The sequence below is a fragment of the Streptopelia decaocto genome (assembly GCF_964273445.1).
Source record: "Streptopelia decaocto genome assembly, chromosome: 6".
Classification (NCBI taxonomy): domain Eukaryota; kingdom Metazoa; phylum Chordata; class Aves; order Columbiformes; family Columbidae; genus Streptopelia; species Streptopelia decaocto.
The window spans coordinates 41,038,590-41,056,805 of NC_138660.1; the positions used below are offsets into that span (position 1 = coordinate 41,038,590).

The 18,216-nt window shown below is 39.4% G+C and overlaps 1 protein-coding gene across 3 annotated transcripts in view; it reads right to left on the reverse strand.

Moving 5' to 3' along the window:
* Window positions 1-18,216, reverse strand: part of MFSD6 (major facilitator superfamily domain containing 6) — a 29,424-nt gene that overhangs the window by 3,661 nt on the left and 7,547 nt on the right. For 2 of the 3 annotated variants that reach the window (XM_082056049.1, XM_082056048.1), the window contains exons 2-7: window positions 16,017-17,613; window positions 10,702-10,799; window positions 7,859-8,020; window positions 7,192-7,290; window positions 4,668-4,948; window positions 70-2,258 (exon numbers count right to left, since the gene is read on the reverse strand). In XM_082056049.1, the coding sequence (XP_081912175.1) occupies window positions 2,076-2,258; window positions 4,668-4,948; window positions 7,192-7,290; window positions 7,859-8,020; window positions 10,702-10,799; window positions 16,017-17,560 (2,367 nt within the window). In that variant the 5' untranslated portion in view covers window positions 17,561-17,613 and the 3' untranslated portion in view covers window positions 70-2,075. Of the gene's footprint in view, window positions 1-69; window positions 2,259-4,667; window positions 4,949-7,191; window positions 7,291-7,858; window positions 8,021-10,701; window positions 10,800-16,016; window positions 17,614-18,216 lie in introns of those variants that run through there. The other variant, XM_082056050.1, reaches the window with a different exon arrangement.

Below are 18,216 nucleotides of genomic sequence, written 5' to 3' on the forward strand. Positions count from 1 at the left end.
GTCACGATGTTCACTGCTGGCACCACAATATGAGCAAATGTAATAAAAGTTCAGACTGATACTATTAAATACATTATGGATATTTTATATTTCTTACCACAGTTTTTACAGTTTCACAAATATCAAACCCCAGGTGTACATGTTCCTTTTGCAACATAGAATGACTATACAATTCCCAAAAGAGCAGGCATTTGAAATACACAATTCTGAAGTGTAAACAGAGTGTACAAGCTCTTCGCCTCACAATCCAGGTGCTATGCGGCAGCAGCAGAGGTAACACTGTACAGCATGAACTCAACAAATTATCAGTTTGCCTAAAGATGGTTTTTAGCATCCTACCGTCCCATCACCTGTTCCATCTTTAGTTCTCCCCCGAGTTATACAAACAGACAATAAATACTTTTCTGATTTTAAAGGACACTTAGACAAGTCATGAGGATTTACGTGAGTACAGTACATTTAAGTTCAAGTGCAAAAAAAGTAACTAGTGGCTAGTCTTCAATGTTTCTTTTTCTTGTCTATGGTGTTGGTCCCAGACACCCCCAGGACACAGGTTGTTCTAAAAGCACAGCTAAAGCACAGCTACCGGACAGCCCTTCGTCAAGCTGACTGGATGTCCAAGGGGGTAACACTGCGCATCCCCTTCCCTCCTTAGCTCCATCTTCCTCTCCCCAACCCTGCGTTTCTGTTAGTTGTGCCCCTGGATCACCACAGAGTCCCACAGCACGCACCGTCCCCAAAGGCCTGACACGTCGTGGACATCGGATTTCAAGGAGGGCTGAGCTATAGCGACTCAGTCCTGCAGAAGCCGAGCGCTCAGAACCTCGCAGGAACAAGCTGTTAGTATCAGCAAATGGGCCAAAACACTGTCCTGACTAAACCCCGCCAACTCCTCCCTGAGCCCAAGGATTTCCCTCCAGCAGCAATTTTCACTACACACCAGCCAGCGAGCTGGCTACAGTTAATATTGAAAAGCATAACACAACAATCCAAAGTCTTCCAGTGTCTTGATATTGGGCAAAGTAATTTCCTAAACATACTGCAATTTAGTTTTACATTTGCTTCCTCCTGAGAATTTCTCACTCTATTTAATTTCTGCATCAAAAACTTTGCCCCATATAATCCAAATCATTTTTAGGCAATTCCTCCCTACCCCCCACCGTCCCTAGGCACTTAAAGCTTACTGTTTTCTTAATAAATAACCACAGTAACTACACTGCATTAAATAAAACATTGTATAGATGATGAAATAAAAAAAGACAGTGTGTCCATTGAAACCCCTGATCAATCTCAGGTCGTGCAATCTCGATCAAAGATTCTTGTCTCAACACAACATCAAGCCTAAAATGACCCAAACGCACGCAACCTTTGCCCAACTGAAGGGCTGCAAGCACAGAGGTGTAAGTTCTTCAGAAGCCTTCCTGCAGCTTTTTTGTTTCATTAAAACGCCAGTTCAAAAACCTTTGTTTTGCAGAACTAAACCTTTATCTCAAACAAGATAACATTAGCTTCGAAAACATATTCTTTGAATACGTGTGTGTTTTACTTAATCCATCACCATAATATGAAGATACGCTTCCTAAAGCTACTCCGTTTCTGAGAAATCTTACAGAGACAGTTTCATGCTCTTCCTATATTTATTGAATCCGATATTTTCTAATAGGCTATGCAGGGAAACTCAGCTTCTCTCCTAAAAAGTCTTTTCATTTTGTCTTGGGAACAAATTCAAGGAAGATGATCCAATCAAGTCAGACACTCTGTGCCTCAACAAGTAAGGAGTGAACTCCCCTTTTCTACAGATTGCAGAGAAATCTCACAGCACTTGACTCAGCTTTAGCGAAGCAGCCAAGAATTCTTCCTGCCGTTAGATCCATCACTTCCCTCAAGAATTGCGAACTTCTGGCTTCCCTGCTCATGTTGCTCTGTGTAGTCATATGAATATTCTCTATATAGTTAAAAGCTTGCACATTATGATCGTTAAAGATGAAGGCAGTCCTACTTTTGAGCTCCTAGTCCAGTGTTTCCCAGGTGAGAAGCAGAATTCCATGCACTGGATTTGATAAGATGAGCGCATCTCAGGGCCCGGCAGCAGCAGGCTGAGCAGCATGATCCGACACAACGCGGTCACCACCTGCTTGGGAATCTGATGGTGCTGTAGGTGTTGGTGCTGAACAATTTCTGGACTGCCCAGAATCGGTCGGATTTTGGGGCTGTGTGGCTGAGCTGGCTGATGAAGCACTGCAATCCTCATTGATTTTCTAAAGAGAGGGGAAAGGTTTGCATGCAAAACGTAAGTACAAACACTCAGGACTCTGTCCCCAGAGTTACCCCCAGATGCATTCAGGCACTTCTGGAAATTCACAAAGCACTTAGTTGGAATGCCCGCAACATAACAAATCAAGCTTAAACAAGCAAAGCAAAAGTAGTACATTTAAATCCAGATGACACTAAGAGCAAGCAGACAGGAGCTTACCTTCCATCTCTTTTCCTAACTGCACTTTCCCAAGAAGCATGCAAAAAACAAACTTGTTGTGTTTCAAGGGAAAAAAAACCACACGATTAACTGGACTTCAAAGAGTTCAGGCATGATCATTCTTTTGACCAAACAATTCTATAACATTTTTTTTTCATGCTCCTTAAATATAGCTTTCCTCAAAAGTTCCCTCCCTCCCCAAGATACTGCTCAGACTTCCTGAATGGCAGAACTTCTGCAGTACTGATGTGTGATTCCATCCCATCTTCTCAAACAGGCCTTACTAAGGAACATAAGAGCACATGTAAACACCAGTTCCATTCCCAAGGCTGAAACAGCAAACCTTCACACTAATATATCCCCCATCAGAAGATGACACACTCCCTAGGACTCTTTGTTTTCATTGAAGAACAGAGAATATTGCAAGTATGTCCGTTGCTTGAAGGAGTATAAGCAAGCAGTAGCAAAATCAAGCAAAAATTTTAATAAGAAGGAATAATTTTTGTCACTAATTCAATTTTCTGTGCACTGACCCTCCTTCCAAATTATCTATTTTCATTTGAAGAAGGCTATACTATTTAACAAATTAAGTAAGAGAGTTGGGCAGCCTTTTTCTAGCTTCAGTATTTTAATATCACCAGCCTAAAATAAATGACTGAGCACAAAACCTTAAATGCTTTGGAGCAGGTTTGTCCTTTTGGGACACTGAAACAGGGATAAGAGATTTTGGAGAATGCAGATGAAGAAGAAAATACTGCAATGGGGTGCACTGTATTTGAGCACATTAACAAGAACTACTTTTATGTCAGTGCTGTATTTTTCCAGGAAGAAAAGAATAATGAAGAGACCATGTGTTATAGAGAACAGGCACAAAAGCCTTTCTGGCCTCTTCACAATTCTCAGTGAAGCAGCTGGGTTGTGTCGAGCAGCACTGGACAAGTCGCTCTCTGACACCTTGCTAAACATTATTTTCCTGCCATGTTCATGGCCCAAGTTCTGCGCAGCTGCTTTTCTCCAATTTAAAAGGGGAAAGCTTACACTAACCAAGACCCTGAGGACATTTACCAATAGGAAACAGCAGTTTGTCTGGACAAATTGCTTTGATGTCAAAGACCCTGTGATATCTTCAATGTCACTATAAAAAACCCCACATTCTTTGACTCCGAAAAGATTAACAAAATACCCAACCAACCTAAAGCAGACATGCCTGTAATACATTTTCAATAATAAAGACATAAGAAAGGCAGGAGATTGCTGACCAGGTGAAAATCCTACACGCCCTGCTGATTCACACACACATCCCAAATTACCCTTTTCTAAAGACCGCCCTTGTGGAAAAAGCATTTCTGTGTTTTCACCTACCGGGTGCATAAAAAGGAACCTCACCCCCTCCGTCCAGACAGGTAAACACAGCCGTTTTAACATTAACCATCCTCTCCTAAAACTTGCGTTGACAGCATTTCCCTACTTTGCTTAAGCAGTGTGCTTCAGCTCCATTCTGAAAGCCATGTCCGAAGCATTAGAAGAAAGCTCAAGATCCAAGCCCATCCAACCACTGATAAAGGTATTAAAAGGTTTTTTTGGGAGGATACTGGACAGAAGGGAAATGGTGTAAAGCAAACACGAGCAATCAAACATTTTAAGTCACAGAATGGCTCTTTTCTGGTGTAACTCCAAATAAAAAAAAAGAGATTATTTGAACAGAAGTCTCTGTGTCCCATCGGTAGGTGTCTGGAACACTGATTTTCACAACCATGTAGATGTTTGACAGGGTCACCCAGGGAAGCAAAACTAAATAAAAACCATTTTACACTCTGTTAAGCAGCTGTGCATTTTCAATCATCACCCACTAAATTTTTCAAAATGCATAACCCGCACATTCCAACTAATATGAAAACCAATGTAAACTTAAGGGGAATTCAAGTATATCCAAGCCCATGAAAGAGTCTCTTTCTAGGTCTCTCCCTCTCTTCCCATCTTCAGGAAGACAACACTTGCCAAAAAAAAAGTTATTCCTGCTGTACTACACATAGGAAACAACTCTATTTCATGCAGTATTTCAACTACTGTGTCACATCTCCAAATTTATTACAAGCTGACAGAGAATACCTGCCAGGTATGAACAGATTTACACAGCTATAGAGGTTTTCAAGCATCTAACAAACACAGAACACCCTGTACATTAGAAGATTACCTGCAAAGGCTGATTCTCAGGGGTTGGACTGGTTTTGGATAGTTTAACCATCTCTTTTATCTGGTAGACAGCATAAGCTAAGGTGACCCAAGGAGAAGAGCTGATGCCCCAGGCAGGCTTGTTCACATCCTCCTGCTCTTCTTGGTGTTTAGTTTTCTTTAGAGGGAGCCTGGGCTCAGTCCGAGGCATGACATCTTCTGACTGCTGCTGGACAAGGTCAATAGTTGCTATGGGAACAGGACTGGAAGGCACTGGGATCCTTTCCGCCAGCATTGTCTTTTCTGAAGTTTAAAACAACATAATTACCAGCAAAGCCAACAAGCTTAAAAAGGAATGTGAAGCAGACAATGAACAGTAGGTGCTTCTGGCTTTTGTAATATGGTTATCGCTGTACAGAAGGCAGCGCACTGGCACAAACAGCCAAGATCCAGACGGGCCACCATCTCGTTAGGGGAATGCGACATCAATGTTGTGCAACAGCAGAGAGGGATTTTAGAAGTGTGCATAAACCATAGGGACTAATGAGTATGAAGCGGCCCACTGGTTCCTAGTTGGCTAATAGAAATACGTATTTTCATGTTATTAATACATGGAAATTTAAAAGAAGTCATTTTCATGTTATATGCAAATTGAAAATAAGTCTTTAAGACTTGCAGCAAACTTCTTTCCCTGCATAAAGCCTGTAGCTTATAACTCATACTCATCCCTAAATACTAATTTCAAACAGGAACAATTCAGTGGAGTCCCATAGCCTACATCACCAAAACAGCTGTTTCTGATCTTAAAATTTCTAAATCTGACTACAATATGACCTAAAGAATTTGTTCTACATCTTCACCACTTTTTTATTTAAGAAACAAACAATCCCTCCATAGTTAGTATGGAGTTATGCAGTTGGTGAGAAAAGAACAAGGTTAGAGTGACACTGGAGGAGACAAAATATCTGTCACAGAGGTTCAGGTAAAGAAAGAAATCCTTCCAACAGACCTTTACATCTAAGGTCCTTCGATAATCTGAAATAGTTTTCAAACTGTCTTAAAATGTCACCCACAGAACGACTGTCATGACCCAACACAACATGCCTTACAATCTTGAAGAGCCAGAGTATTTATATATGAAAAGTAATCAAACAGATTGTTAGAAACCATTGGATATTTTAAGTAAAAACTGTATGTTCTCTACGAGCCTGTAAATAACACATTCTGTAAATTTTGAGAAAACATTTTTTCGGAGTAGAAATATTTTACTGATTAAAAAGACTTTTTTTTTTATTATAAAATCATATTTTGTTTACAGACTCTTAGCACTGGATATTTTAAGCACTGGCTGGATGTTCTCTAGTAGTGAAGAAATGAAGAGACTAATCCTGCACACTTGGCTGCACGCTTAATTTCACTCACCCAACTGGTCTTGTTCAAAGCAACCTCATTACTGCCGTGCTTAAAATTAAGATCCAGACTTTTAAGATGGGCAGTGTATATTTAGTGAAAACCAAACTCTGAAACAAACTAAATAGAATAAGGCCACCAAGAACAAACTATTATTTTGTAGGTTCACGTGTAATTAACTAAAAGTTGATGTGAAACTGAAGTAGCAAACATGCTCTTCACCTTTCGGTATTTTGCCATTATCATTTGAACAGAGGTGAAGAAAATACTAGCAAAACAAATATTTGAACACTTCAGTACAGGCAACTTGATAACTAGTGAAGGACAATTTATTTTGCCATTATCATTTGAACAGAGGTGAAGAAAATTCTAGCAAAACAAATATTTGAACACTTCAGTACAGGCAACTTGATAACTAGTGAAGGACAATTCATCTAATATTCCAGCTAAAGAAAACAAACTTTCATTTCATACTCAAAGTTCATATGGGAAAGTAACATTCAGGTAAAAGGCAGCTCAAAAATTTGTGACTTTTCAGAATTCACCACAGTTTTGATTTTCTAAGAATAAGATTTATGCTAAATCTGTAACTTTGCACCAAGTATTCCTTTTCTGCTTAGCCTTTACATTAATAAAGGTGGAGATGAAAAAGTCAGGTTCCACCTGAGGGGAGATTTCTCAGCTGCCAGAACAGAACTGAGGCAGCTATACAAGTCTGTGTCCTCTGGAGCCATCTCTAAAATTTCTGGCAGAGGCGGCTCAGACCGGTAGAAGATGAGAGTGTCTAGTGGTCCAGGAGACCCTAAAGAACTGACACAACTGAAATGACTCACTGTAGCTTTTAAAACTAACCTAAGGGATTCCCAGAACTGAGAGGACATACAGGTAGTAAAACATGTTATGCCTTCCTCCTATCCGCACTCAAGAACCCAACGCTGCCCTTCTTACAGCAGGAACACACCACCTCAATATCTATCACTGCTCAAGAAAAAACTCCTCACTTGAAAACGAACTGTTTTGTCAAAATCTGAGTCAAGACACCAAACATACAAAATTAATGCTGCAGAGAGCAGCTTCAGAAATACCTTTTTTCACTAGTTCTAATTTTGTAGTGTGTCGGTGACATGAATATTTACCTTCTTCTTCATCAGGAACCAACAGCCACTGGATCAGTGCAAACAGAAGAAGAATCACTAAACAAGCCATCCCTATTCCTCTGAATGTGGCAGCAGGACCTGTAATGAGATTTTTATTTTTTTTTTAACCAATAATCTACTTACGTAATAAAAGTAATATGAGTTAGCATTATGGACTCCTTGGGTATGTATTGCCCCATATAGACTCTTACTAGCTTGTTTTATTACATTTGCCTCCCCCAACACTTCTTCAAGAGGCTTTGCAAAGGATTTTTAACCAAGTAATTAGATTCTCATTTGTTCATCAAGAGGCTGCATAGTATCAACCTCTTCTCTCACAAAGGATTCATTCATTTTACTTACTGATTAGATTGGAGATTTGCTCACACAACACTAAAAATATCTAGGCATAACATATTTAATCTACCTGTAATGCTGACAGGGTAAAGCCATAAGCAACCTGGTCCAAACTGAGTGCTGACCTTGCTTCGATCAGGGGCTTGGACTAGAGATCCCAGCCTGAGCAGTTCTATGATTCCATGCTTTATTCAAAGTGTATTACTCTTTAAAACATAATAATACCTTAAGCATAAATATGTTTAAAGCTGATAGTTCAGGAAAACCAGAATGTCAATAAATAAAATATAAATCTTCAGTTTGTGCTTACCGAAATAATTGACCAAAACGCCTCCAACCATAGCCCCACATCCTCTGCCCAGGCCCAAGTGGAGACCTTGCAGGATTCCCTGGGCTGATGTTCTCAGTTCCGGAGGCACGGCCGCGCTAAGGTACGAAATACAAGCTGCCCAGATAGCCGCATGCGTCACACCTGGAGAGATGAAACATGGTGAAGAGTATGGGGTCCAGAGCCTACTGACACAACACGAGAGCAACTGCACTCAGGGGCTGGGGCATGCCTTGGAGGAAAACTACAAAAACCCTCCACTGAGAAATGTCTGTGAAGTACAAATCAGCCTTTAGTAACGTGATGCTGGCAACCAAGCCATAGGGAAATGTGATGATCTCTTCTTCTGCAGAGTCCATCAATAGCTCTTTCTCCCTCTAAGATGTCCTCACTTCTCTTCTTGAGATACAGTCCCTAGGAAGACTAAATAAAGCACCTTAGAAGTCTCTCTGCCAAATTCCTTGCCCCTTCGAGAATGACCCAGGGCCTTTGAAATACAGTCCTGATTTCATAAGCTGCAGGAAATTAATGCCCCTCAGCAGTTTCCTTGCTGCCACAATGCAGGCAGGAAGTGCAAAGGTCTTAAACCCAAACAGTATCAGAGATATCCATGTCATTTCAGAGGCAAGAACAACACAGGAAGAGGCACAGTGGTGAAGCTGGAAAAACAAAACAGTTTTGTAACTTGTTACATGCTGAATAAGCCTGAACTATTTTGCCACCCTCAGACTGAGTGGGAATGGTTTTTTTCTTATTTGAGTGGTATTAAAAATAGTCATCCCAGGTTACCAATGGCTGAGCACTACTGCCTCAGTTTTAAACAAATGTGGGCACAGATGATGATTCAGTGAACATGCCTCTGTCCTCTACATTTGACTTACTAATGAACAGCTGGACACTCAGTGAGTACTTGGGCATTTAAGCTGAAGACTCAGAAGAAAACTCATAATTTTGTAACATACAGTATAACTTGCATTTTGCTTAGTTGTAAAGTGATAAATAGCACTGTATGGAACTGAAACAGTTCAGGTATAGACACATTAGATGTCCATGGGGTTGAACACTTCAATTTCATTCCAATTCTAAATAAAATTTTCTCAAGCTTTGGGTTTCTAAGGACCACCTTTACACATTGCAGAGCTGGTTTTGGTAACAGGACATTGCCTTGTTGAAAAATAAAAAGCTTCAATGAGGTTAAGTATATTTCACCTTACCATTTACAGTTCAGGACTTCAATACTCACATATTTTGCATGCAAAATGTGTTTTAAAACTCACTAAAAATCCACTTTTTTAAATGCAGACCCACACATGCATTGAAAATAGCAACAAAGAACTGGCCCAATGACAAAGCAAGGCTAATATAATATAGATAAATGTGTTTTTGTTTTAGGTAAGACATCAATTAATGTAAAACTCTTAGTTTTATCAGCTATTAAAGAGTAAGTCAAGTTTTAAAGTTTTAAAGCCAGGCAAATCAAAAACACATCAGAAATTATTTGAACCGTGAAGCACAATACCACTGTATTTGTTTGAAAACAAAAGGCCATAACTTAACCAACAGGTTCTTGGATGTTTCCACCTTTCCTAGGAAATCCAGAAAGAACAGAGTGTTCTCAGCTCCTCTGAAAACAAGTCCATACCTTTAAACCAGCTTTTTGCACTTGCCTTTAAAGGTACAGTCTTTTTTTTTTTTTTTTTTGTAACTGTACATTACTAATGTGTTTTTAGCTATAATTATTTATATGACAGTGACTATTTGGAACAGTTTTTACAACATTTTTTATAAGAAGTCTGGTCTGGATTACTGCTAACCTCAGTTCTTAAAAATAAGTTGCTCACAATATATATATAGTGACATTATTTGCTAAGCACACTAACCACCATTTCACTGTGGGTACTACGGTTCCAACAAGTGGAACAACCCTAGTGTTAAGCTTAGAATAATAATAATGTTTAGCAAATTTAGGATAATTTACATATAAACCAAATACTGAAGATTTGGGACATCAAATTTATTTCAAGAAAGATTTATATCCTAATTATTGCCTGTTAGACCCAAGCTTTTTGCTCCAATTATTTTTGAAGGCAGGGAAACATTTCTGCATTTAAACCATTCTCTCACAAACCCAAATACTTCAGTATTCTTCAAATACTGAAGAAAGAGAAAGTAAAACAGTTTAGACTTTTCTTGGTTTCGAGAAGTGGTTCCTGCTACAAAGACATGAAAAAATGTTTTAAAATCTAAGTTAGAAAAATTTAACATTGCAATGAAGGTTTTATAGACTTCCTTAAAGAAGCTCTGTTATCACAGACAAAGCTATTGAAAGAAATTCCTCTCTACCCATTAAAAAAAAATAAGTAGTCTAAAGGTATTGATTCAACAATACCACTGAAAAAACTACAAAATATTTTAACAGAGTCATAATGACCCAGACTTTTTTTTTTATAGCATCATTTTAAGAACCACGACCTCTCGTATTAAATGAAGTTCAGATTTACCACCAAACAGGATCTGCAGTAGGTGTGTATCCAGCTCATGCTTCTGCCCCTTTGTTTAGTTAAAGGGTGTGCTGGTCTCACTCAGTTCTGTTTGAATAAACACAGAACTGTGCACAATCAAATGCAAACCCGCCCTTCAGACGTCAAATATTTCCCAAGATAAAGAGGAATGTTTTATGAACCTGGGTCTTCTGAGATATTTATAGTTTAAAAAAAAAAAAAAGCAAGAAATACCAGATTTTTACATAATGACAGTTCACTTGAAAACAATATAAATACAAGCACCTGATGTTATACTGGAAGGGCACGACTGCATTGTCTTACCTTGAAGTACTTCCATCGGAAGAACAGTCCAGGCGTTTTCCAGATAAGAGATGTAAATGTATCGAGCTGTATTACAGGCAAGACCAATATAAAGCACTCTAAAGTAAGGAAAAGAGATGTCAGGACAGTTTGCATTTTTTTGGTATAATATACCTTACTGTTTCAGAAATTACCTGCACATGTACAAACAGTTTGCCAGCCTAAAGCATTTGCTCAACACAAATTACATCCTATGCCCAACCATAAACTCTCTTCTTGCCCACTCCACACAAATATTCAAACCCTGGCTGAAGTTAAGATTCTCTTCAAAATCCTGATTAAAAAAAAAAAAAATAGGAAGTGGACAGCAGATCCACTAAGCTTTAAACTAAGCTCTGTAGTTCCATGACATGCTCCACACAGTGTATTTCAGAGAGACCATTTCTAAGCACATTTGACATCCCTTCCAAACAACCTTCTAATCATTCAGAGATTCATTCTTCCATTGTAATGTAAGCCTGGTGCAGGTTTGTATTAGATGAATTAATTTTACCCTAATTAATATAAGTTTATAGTCCCAGTATCTGCAAATTGCTCAGAACTGCTCTAAAAACACATCCCACAGAAGCAATATGGTTTATAACAACATGCCTCAGGATAAAACTGAAAAGCAGCAGATGCTGCATCTCAGAACTCGGAGAAAAAGAGCTCATATAACAGTTTTTAAACAATGAAACACAACGACTATTTGTGCAGTGCATTTCCCATGGCATTTAACCTGATGACTTTTCCTTTCCAGTTTTCATATTTAGCTTAGCTTACACCTCCAGGGTGCTTATTCATCCAGCCATCTTTCTCTTATTTTTTGATGGATCTTAGGAAACCAAGACTTAATTTAAAAAAGCATGTTTAGCTTGAGGAAAGATGCTGTTGCAACCTGTAAAGATTTTTTTCAGAGACAAGGATTACTTATTGTCCAAACACAGCTTCTTGGTTGACCCCTGGTTTGGCACAAGCGAAATAAATGCAATTGATAATTAAGGTGTAAACACAGGCACTGTGAAAGGGCTCATTATTCTCTGTGCTGCTATTTTAGTTAGTTATTCTACAAAAGCACATTGAGATTTAATCAAATGGTACATAGCCACTGAAAAGTCTAGAGTGAGATGCAATCATAAAAATGCAGCATCTTGTTAACATTTGAAGTTTCCAAATACATGATACATGTTAACAGCTAAAATACCAGTACCATAATTTTCATCATGCCAGTGACAGCAAAAACCCTTCTAAATTATAAATATAGGTCTGTGTGTTTCACAACATGGATTTACAGAAGAAAATCTATTTTACTTTCAACAAGTTGGGTAAGCTTGCAAGAAGTTCCCCCCACCCCCAAATCACACACCAGACCAAGCTGTGTTGCTTCCAGATGCACGTAAGGTCTATGAATAGCTAATTTACGCTGCCTTTAAACAATGCCAAGCTCAAGCATTCACTGAATAAAACATGGAAAGCCATGAAAAAGTTTGGTATTCTACAATAAGGAGAACAAACTTGCTCTTTGTGCCATGCATCATGACAGTAAGGCCCAAGGTGATGTACACTCTTGGGGACACAAAGGAATCGCCTCAACATATACTTGGTTTTCCCCGTCAGCAGTACAGATGTGCCCAGCTCTCTGTTTCAGGACAGTTCTCGCCAGCTTCATTTCACTTTTGCCTAGCAAAAACTTGGACTGTGCACCAACAACTTTCTTCCCATCTCAGCTGTTTCCTGTCACAGCCAGACCAGAAACATGAAGAGGTTGCCTCCTGCTGCAAAGTCCTTCCATCACCACTAACACGCTCAGCTACTTGTGCCTTTCCACTGTGTTACACTTGCTGAAAGATTTGGATTCAGAGTTTAAGAGAAGCCAGAAGTCAGGTTCTACCTTTTAATTTGTTAGGATATGTACAGAGTTTTAGGTAAATTACAGTTTATGAAGATTTCCATATTTATGCTTTTGGATGGGTACATCACTTGAGAATTTTTGTCCATTTACAGAGCCTTTTCAAAAATGTATTTGTAACAATCACTTATAGGCTCTTTATCAGACCTAAATCAATAATGTGAACAGATGTTCTCTATGAACCCTACATGTAGTATCCACAGAGCCACCCTATTCAATTTACAGGTTAAACATTCAAAGCCCTGACTCAATATTTATGTTAGGGAGACTGAGCTGTTTACAGCCATGACTACCAACCTCTGCTTCGTATAAAAACTCACACAGTGGAATTGTTGTCAGACAAACACATTCAAGCTTCACCTCAAGGACAAGGTTATTTTCAGAGATTAACATCATGTTCCTAAACTCCCTGGCAGTTGTGAGTGCTTCTACACAGGACACCATTCAACAATGCTGTCTAAATATTTGATAGCCAGTTTTGTACACTTTTCCGTCACAATATCCTCTCAAAGAACTTGTGCCCTCCACCACACTTGCTGAGGACTTATTTCCTTGTTAACTCTTCAGTTTACTTTTAAATGAAAATCCACTCTGTCATCTCTCAGAAGGTGGATGGAGGAAGCAAGGCAAAAAATGCCCTTCTAACATCTGCAATATTCCCGCCCCTCATAAATCTGTGCAATCACAGAACAGCTTTCTAGCTGAACACATCGCTGTCATTACTCCAGATTTATCCACCGACCTGCTAACATATAATGTTACAAGCGCTAGCAGCATGTGTAACATCTGCACGCGTGCAGTGCACATGTATATGAACAGTAAAGCTAACCCAGCCAGAAACTGACCATAATCATCATCACATGTTTAGAATGGTCATGCTTAAAATGTTTGGACAATATAATCTGAGTATTAGTCAAAAAAAAAAAAACCCTGTGAAAATAGCATAGGTTTCAAGACATTGTAAGGATCTTATATACCAAACACATACAATGGAAGAAACAGAAAGCTTCACAAGGCTAGAAAAGGAAAACTGAGCTTCTATCTGACAAGGGTGTCAAGCCTGTAAATCCTGTAAATTCTGGTACTCATGCCTGTCTTCAAACTAGGAGAGGAAGAAAAGATTGAATGATAATGTTCAAATAAATACTGCAGAAAGACTGGACATCTAGGAGTCTAACAACCCAGAAGAGTGCAAATATCCTTTTTATTTATTTTTTAAACATTAGTGACAAGTCAATGGAAGGTAAGACAACCTCAGCACTGAAGGCATCTTACCAAAAAGAGGTGTCAAGTCATCTTCCCTCTAACTGTAAATAAATACCCTATGAAATATTCACAGCTAGCTGTATATTAAGAGGGACTTCCAGCTTATTTCATACAAGACCTTATAAACATGTAACTACTTTTATGCCAAAATGGCAAATGAGGAATTCTGAGCTATTAAAATTATATATTTTTATATATATATATATATATATATATATATATATATATATATATATATATATAATTTATCCCAAACGCTTCTGGCTAAGATGGTTCCAAGAAGGCCATATAGTTGGAGGCTTTTGATTCTTACTAATGGGAGAATGAGTATCTGTACTATAAGACAGACATTGACCGAACTATCAAAAGAGTAAGAGCTATGAACCCCTATACATCCTTATTAAAAAAAAAAAAAGTTAGCCTCCTCTTGAACAAACCATGCATTATACAAAGTTCAAAAAGTACAAGAGAGGCAACCAGAAGGAGACATCTCATAAACTGTGATGACTAAATACAAGTAAGCATTAGATAACATTAAACTATGACTAATGTGCATTTCCCAGGTGTAGGGTGTAAATAATGTTTCATCGCAAATAGGAGCCGGTGTTTAAACAACTTAATCCAATCTTGGCTTAATAGTGCAAAGACAAAAATAAAAGAAAGAGGATTTAATCCTGTACATAATCTTTTTTTTTTTTTACTGGCCATTGCTCCTAACCCCTTCTATTTAATCTTATTCACAAGCCTAACATTCTTCTCTTTTTCAGTCTTCCTTTAGTTGCAGCCTAAGCCTGAATTTTTACTATAACAATATACATTGAAAGAGCATACCCAAGCTATCTTTAGCTATCGAGACTCTGATCTGTTCTCACTACTCCTCCATCATCATATCTTTCCTCCAGTCTTTGCATGCAAGGTGTCACATTTTCTCACACTAATTACTGCCAGATCCAAAGACTGACTCAAAGTAAAGAGATCCTCCTCAGTTTAAAGGAAGACAAAAAAATATTTTAAGCAATCTCTCAAATTACTGTGCTAAGGAGCTCAAACACTTTTACTAGGTCAAATCAAAAAATTCAGCCCAATAAAAGCAAAACAAGAAAACAAAGAGCAAAACCACACAACAGAATGCACAAAAAGAACAGTGCAGACAGCTTCAAAAAATACTTGCATCATCTCAATGACTGCACAATCATATACAGGGCATTTGCAGAGAATGTGATGCTAATCGTACTGATTGCTCTGCATTCAGTTGCAGAGTATCTGAGTAAATATAAAACCTTTACGAGTTCATTAACTCAGATTCCCCCATCTTTCCTCCTGAGCTCTTTTTAAAAAGTAGCGAAGGGGTTTAGAACATGTGGAAATTAAGTCAGTCGTGAATTTAGTGGAAAACGACATTCACTAACATGCTTGAAGTAGCGAGTTTCACTTTACAAAGTAAAAACTATCTCAGTGCAGCAGCTGACACACACAGTTGGACTGAAAGGAAGGGAGCAAAGCGCTGACCTGGAAAACGGCTCTGCCAGGCTGTAACCTCATTCTGCCAACACCCCCAGTCTCATTACAAGGGCACAGACACATGAGGTGCTCATCTCGCTTCTTCACCTCATCCTCCTCCCCTCTCAGCGTTGGAAGCAATGCCTTTCCAGGCTACCGTGGGGGCAAAGAACTGCCCCGCAAAGGGAAGCAGCCTAAAGCAGGTTTCCAGAACACTGCTACTCATATGAAAAAAAAAAAAAAACAACTTGTAAAATTAATGGTATTTGTATGTCAAAGCAGACAATCCTTGAGTGGGTGGTGATTTGTAAAGATCACTCGCAGAGTTTTGCATCAGTGAAGCAGGATGCCTTCTGGAACCACCTGCAGAAGGTTACGGTGCCAGGCATAATGCACGTACTAACATGCAACTCAAACACAAAGGAAGCGTTTCAGAGCATTTTCAACTCCTAAAATAATACTAAAATCTCTATTAGGCAAGCTACATAACTGAGCAGTATTTAGAATTTTCAAATAAAAGGCTCAGCTTGAATTTCACTTTGTGACACAAGGCTAAGCGTTGTGTTCAACAAGTTTCTTCAACAGTTTTTGTACAGCTCTTGAATGATCACTAACATCTTACCTGATGTGACCAACCAATTCAATCAGTTTGTGGCTGAAGAAGTAGGCGGTCAGCTCAGACACGTGGCTGAGCACAGAACAAACTCCAAAGAGAGTGGTGGTGCCATTCAGGTCTTCCAGGTGCCAGTAAAGAAAGGTGAAGACAAAGCCATATCCAAATCCCATAAACCACGCCACGAAGAGCACAGAGCCGTACTGGATACTACACAGCAGTTTTATGAGGTCCCAAAAACTGAAAGACTGCGACTGGCTCATACTGGTAGGAGTATTATCGGAGGATTCATTGGAGGCATTTCTGTCCACCTGTGAGATTTCTACCTCTTTTCTCTTATTTTCGTCTTGCTTGAAGTGCGTGTAATGAAATCGAAACTGGGTGGCCACGATTAACGCCATTGTCATCAGAACACCAAAAACGATGAAAACTATCCTGTAGTTCTTGTACTCAGGAGCCTTACATCCTTGACCTTCAATGACAACTTCTGTATGAGTATAGTCGATGCCAATTCCCACGGAGAGCATGGCCAGCCCCCAGCCCAGAGACCCCCACATACGCTGCAATCCGTACCGGTCCCTGTGTTTGCCGAGGTACTGCAGAGTTACCGTATCTACAATCGTAACAGAGGAAGCACTGAAAAATTCTCCGATTATGACAACCAGCAGAATGAGTAGGAAGATGGCTTCTACTTCTTGTTGATCATAAACAAGCACAGCTTGGTCAGAAGGCAGCGGCTTTGTGGTGATGGCAGCTGGGGTGGGACTTGGAGTCATGTTCCCTGGTGAGACTGGGCTCGTGGTGGTGGTTTTTGATGTAAAATGGGTACTGTTTTCCAAGAGAAAATCAACATCACTGCTCTGCGTAGGTAAAAAGGATGTTACTTCAGGATTAGCTGTCCCTGTTGTTTCCAAAGCGACTGGACTGGAAGTGAGCAGGTCTCTCCTCCTGCGAACTTTTGGGGATGCAGCAGTCACTGTGGTTAGCAGAGAAGGCATGGAGGCATTTTGTGAAAACGTGGTTAAAAGGCTGCTTGCGTTGGTGGGATGTGCTGGGGGAAGGCCCTTCGGTACGCATCGTAAAGTGGCTGGTCTAACAAATCCAATTCCCAGGTTAAATAAAACCCAGCATAAAAGCGAAAAGAGGAGGACGACCTTCCCTTTCTTGAAGCGATCTGCCACCACTCCCCAGAAGGGAGCACTGCAGAACTCAATGAAGTACCTGATGCCCACCAGAAGTCCACTCTGACTGGGTGACATACCCAGTTGCTTGTAATACACAGGCAGCAACGGGTAGAGAGAGCCATATGCAGAATAGAAGAAAAAATAGAAGACCTTCGAGATCAGAAGATCATTGTTTATTTTGACACAGTGCTTTTCTAACCAATCCAGCTCTTCATCTGGGACGGTGGTTGTCTCCGTTGAAGGTGATTCGTTAGGGGGGGGCAAGTCTTGATCCTTGGAAATGCCATTGAAAGGATCAGCAAGCACATACTTTCGCTTCTGTTCTTCTTCATCATCGGTTAAAATTGCAACCTTATCATCAGCTGCCATGGTTTACCACAAGCATCCAATATCTGGTGCACTGTCAAGGAACTAGAGCTCTCCTGTGAACAAATAAAACACAACATGGTTAAGGTACCACATGGGAACAGACCTGCAATGCCAGTCATGAAGGACAAAGACAGCTTATTTTTCATTTGTGACATTCCTGAGCAATAAATGCAATATCAGGGTGGGGAAGGCCATTTGTCTAGACCACTGGTACATGGTAGCATCAATAAAAATGTGGTTTATGACCAATTCTGTGAAGTTCTCCCAAGAGCAGCTTTAATATTGTGCAACGAAACACCTTTACTGTTTAGGACAGAGAATAATTTATATATTTAAAACCACTGTGGCAATTAAGTATTACCATTTACAAGTCTTTTCTTTCAAGTTGCCTTTTCTCCCCCAAAGCTGCTTTATTTCCAGTATTCCCTACTATACCAAAAGATAGCCATGATTTCATAATTAAATAATGCAACTGAATATATAACTGGTTTTTTAATTATAAAAACAAATTCTATCTGAAGTCTCATGATGGCCTTCAAAAGATTAATCAATCTCCTCTTGAAATGTGGTTTTCTAAGCACTCCACAACCACAGCAGAAATTGGTGGGAGGCTTGAACTTCTAGGCTGAATGGGAAGAGAGGTGGGAATTAGGATG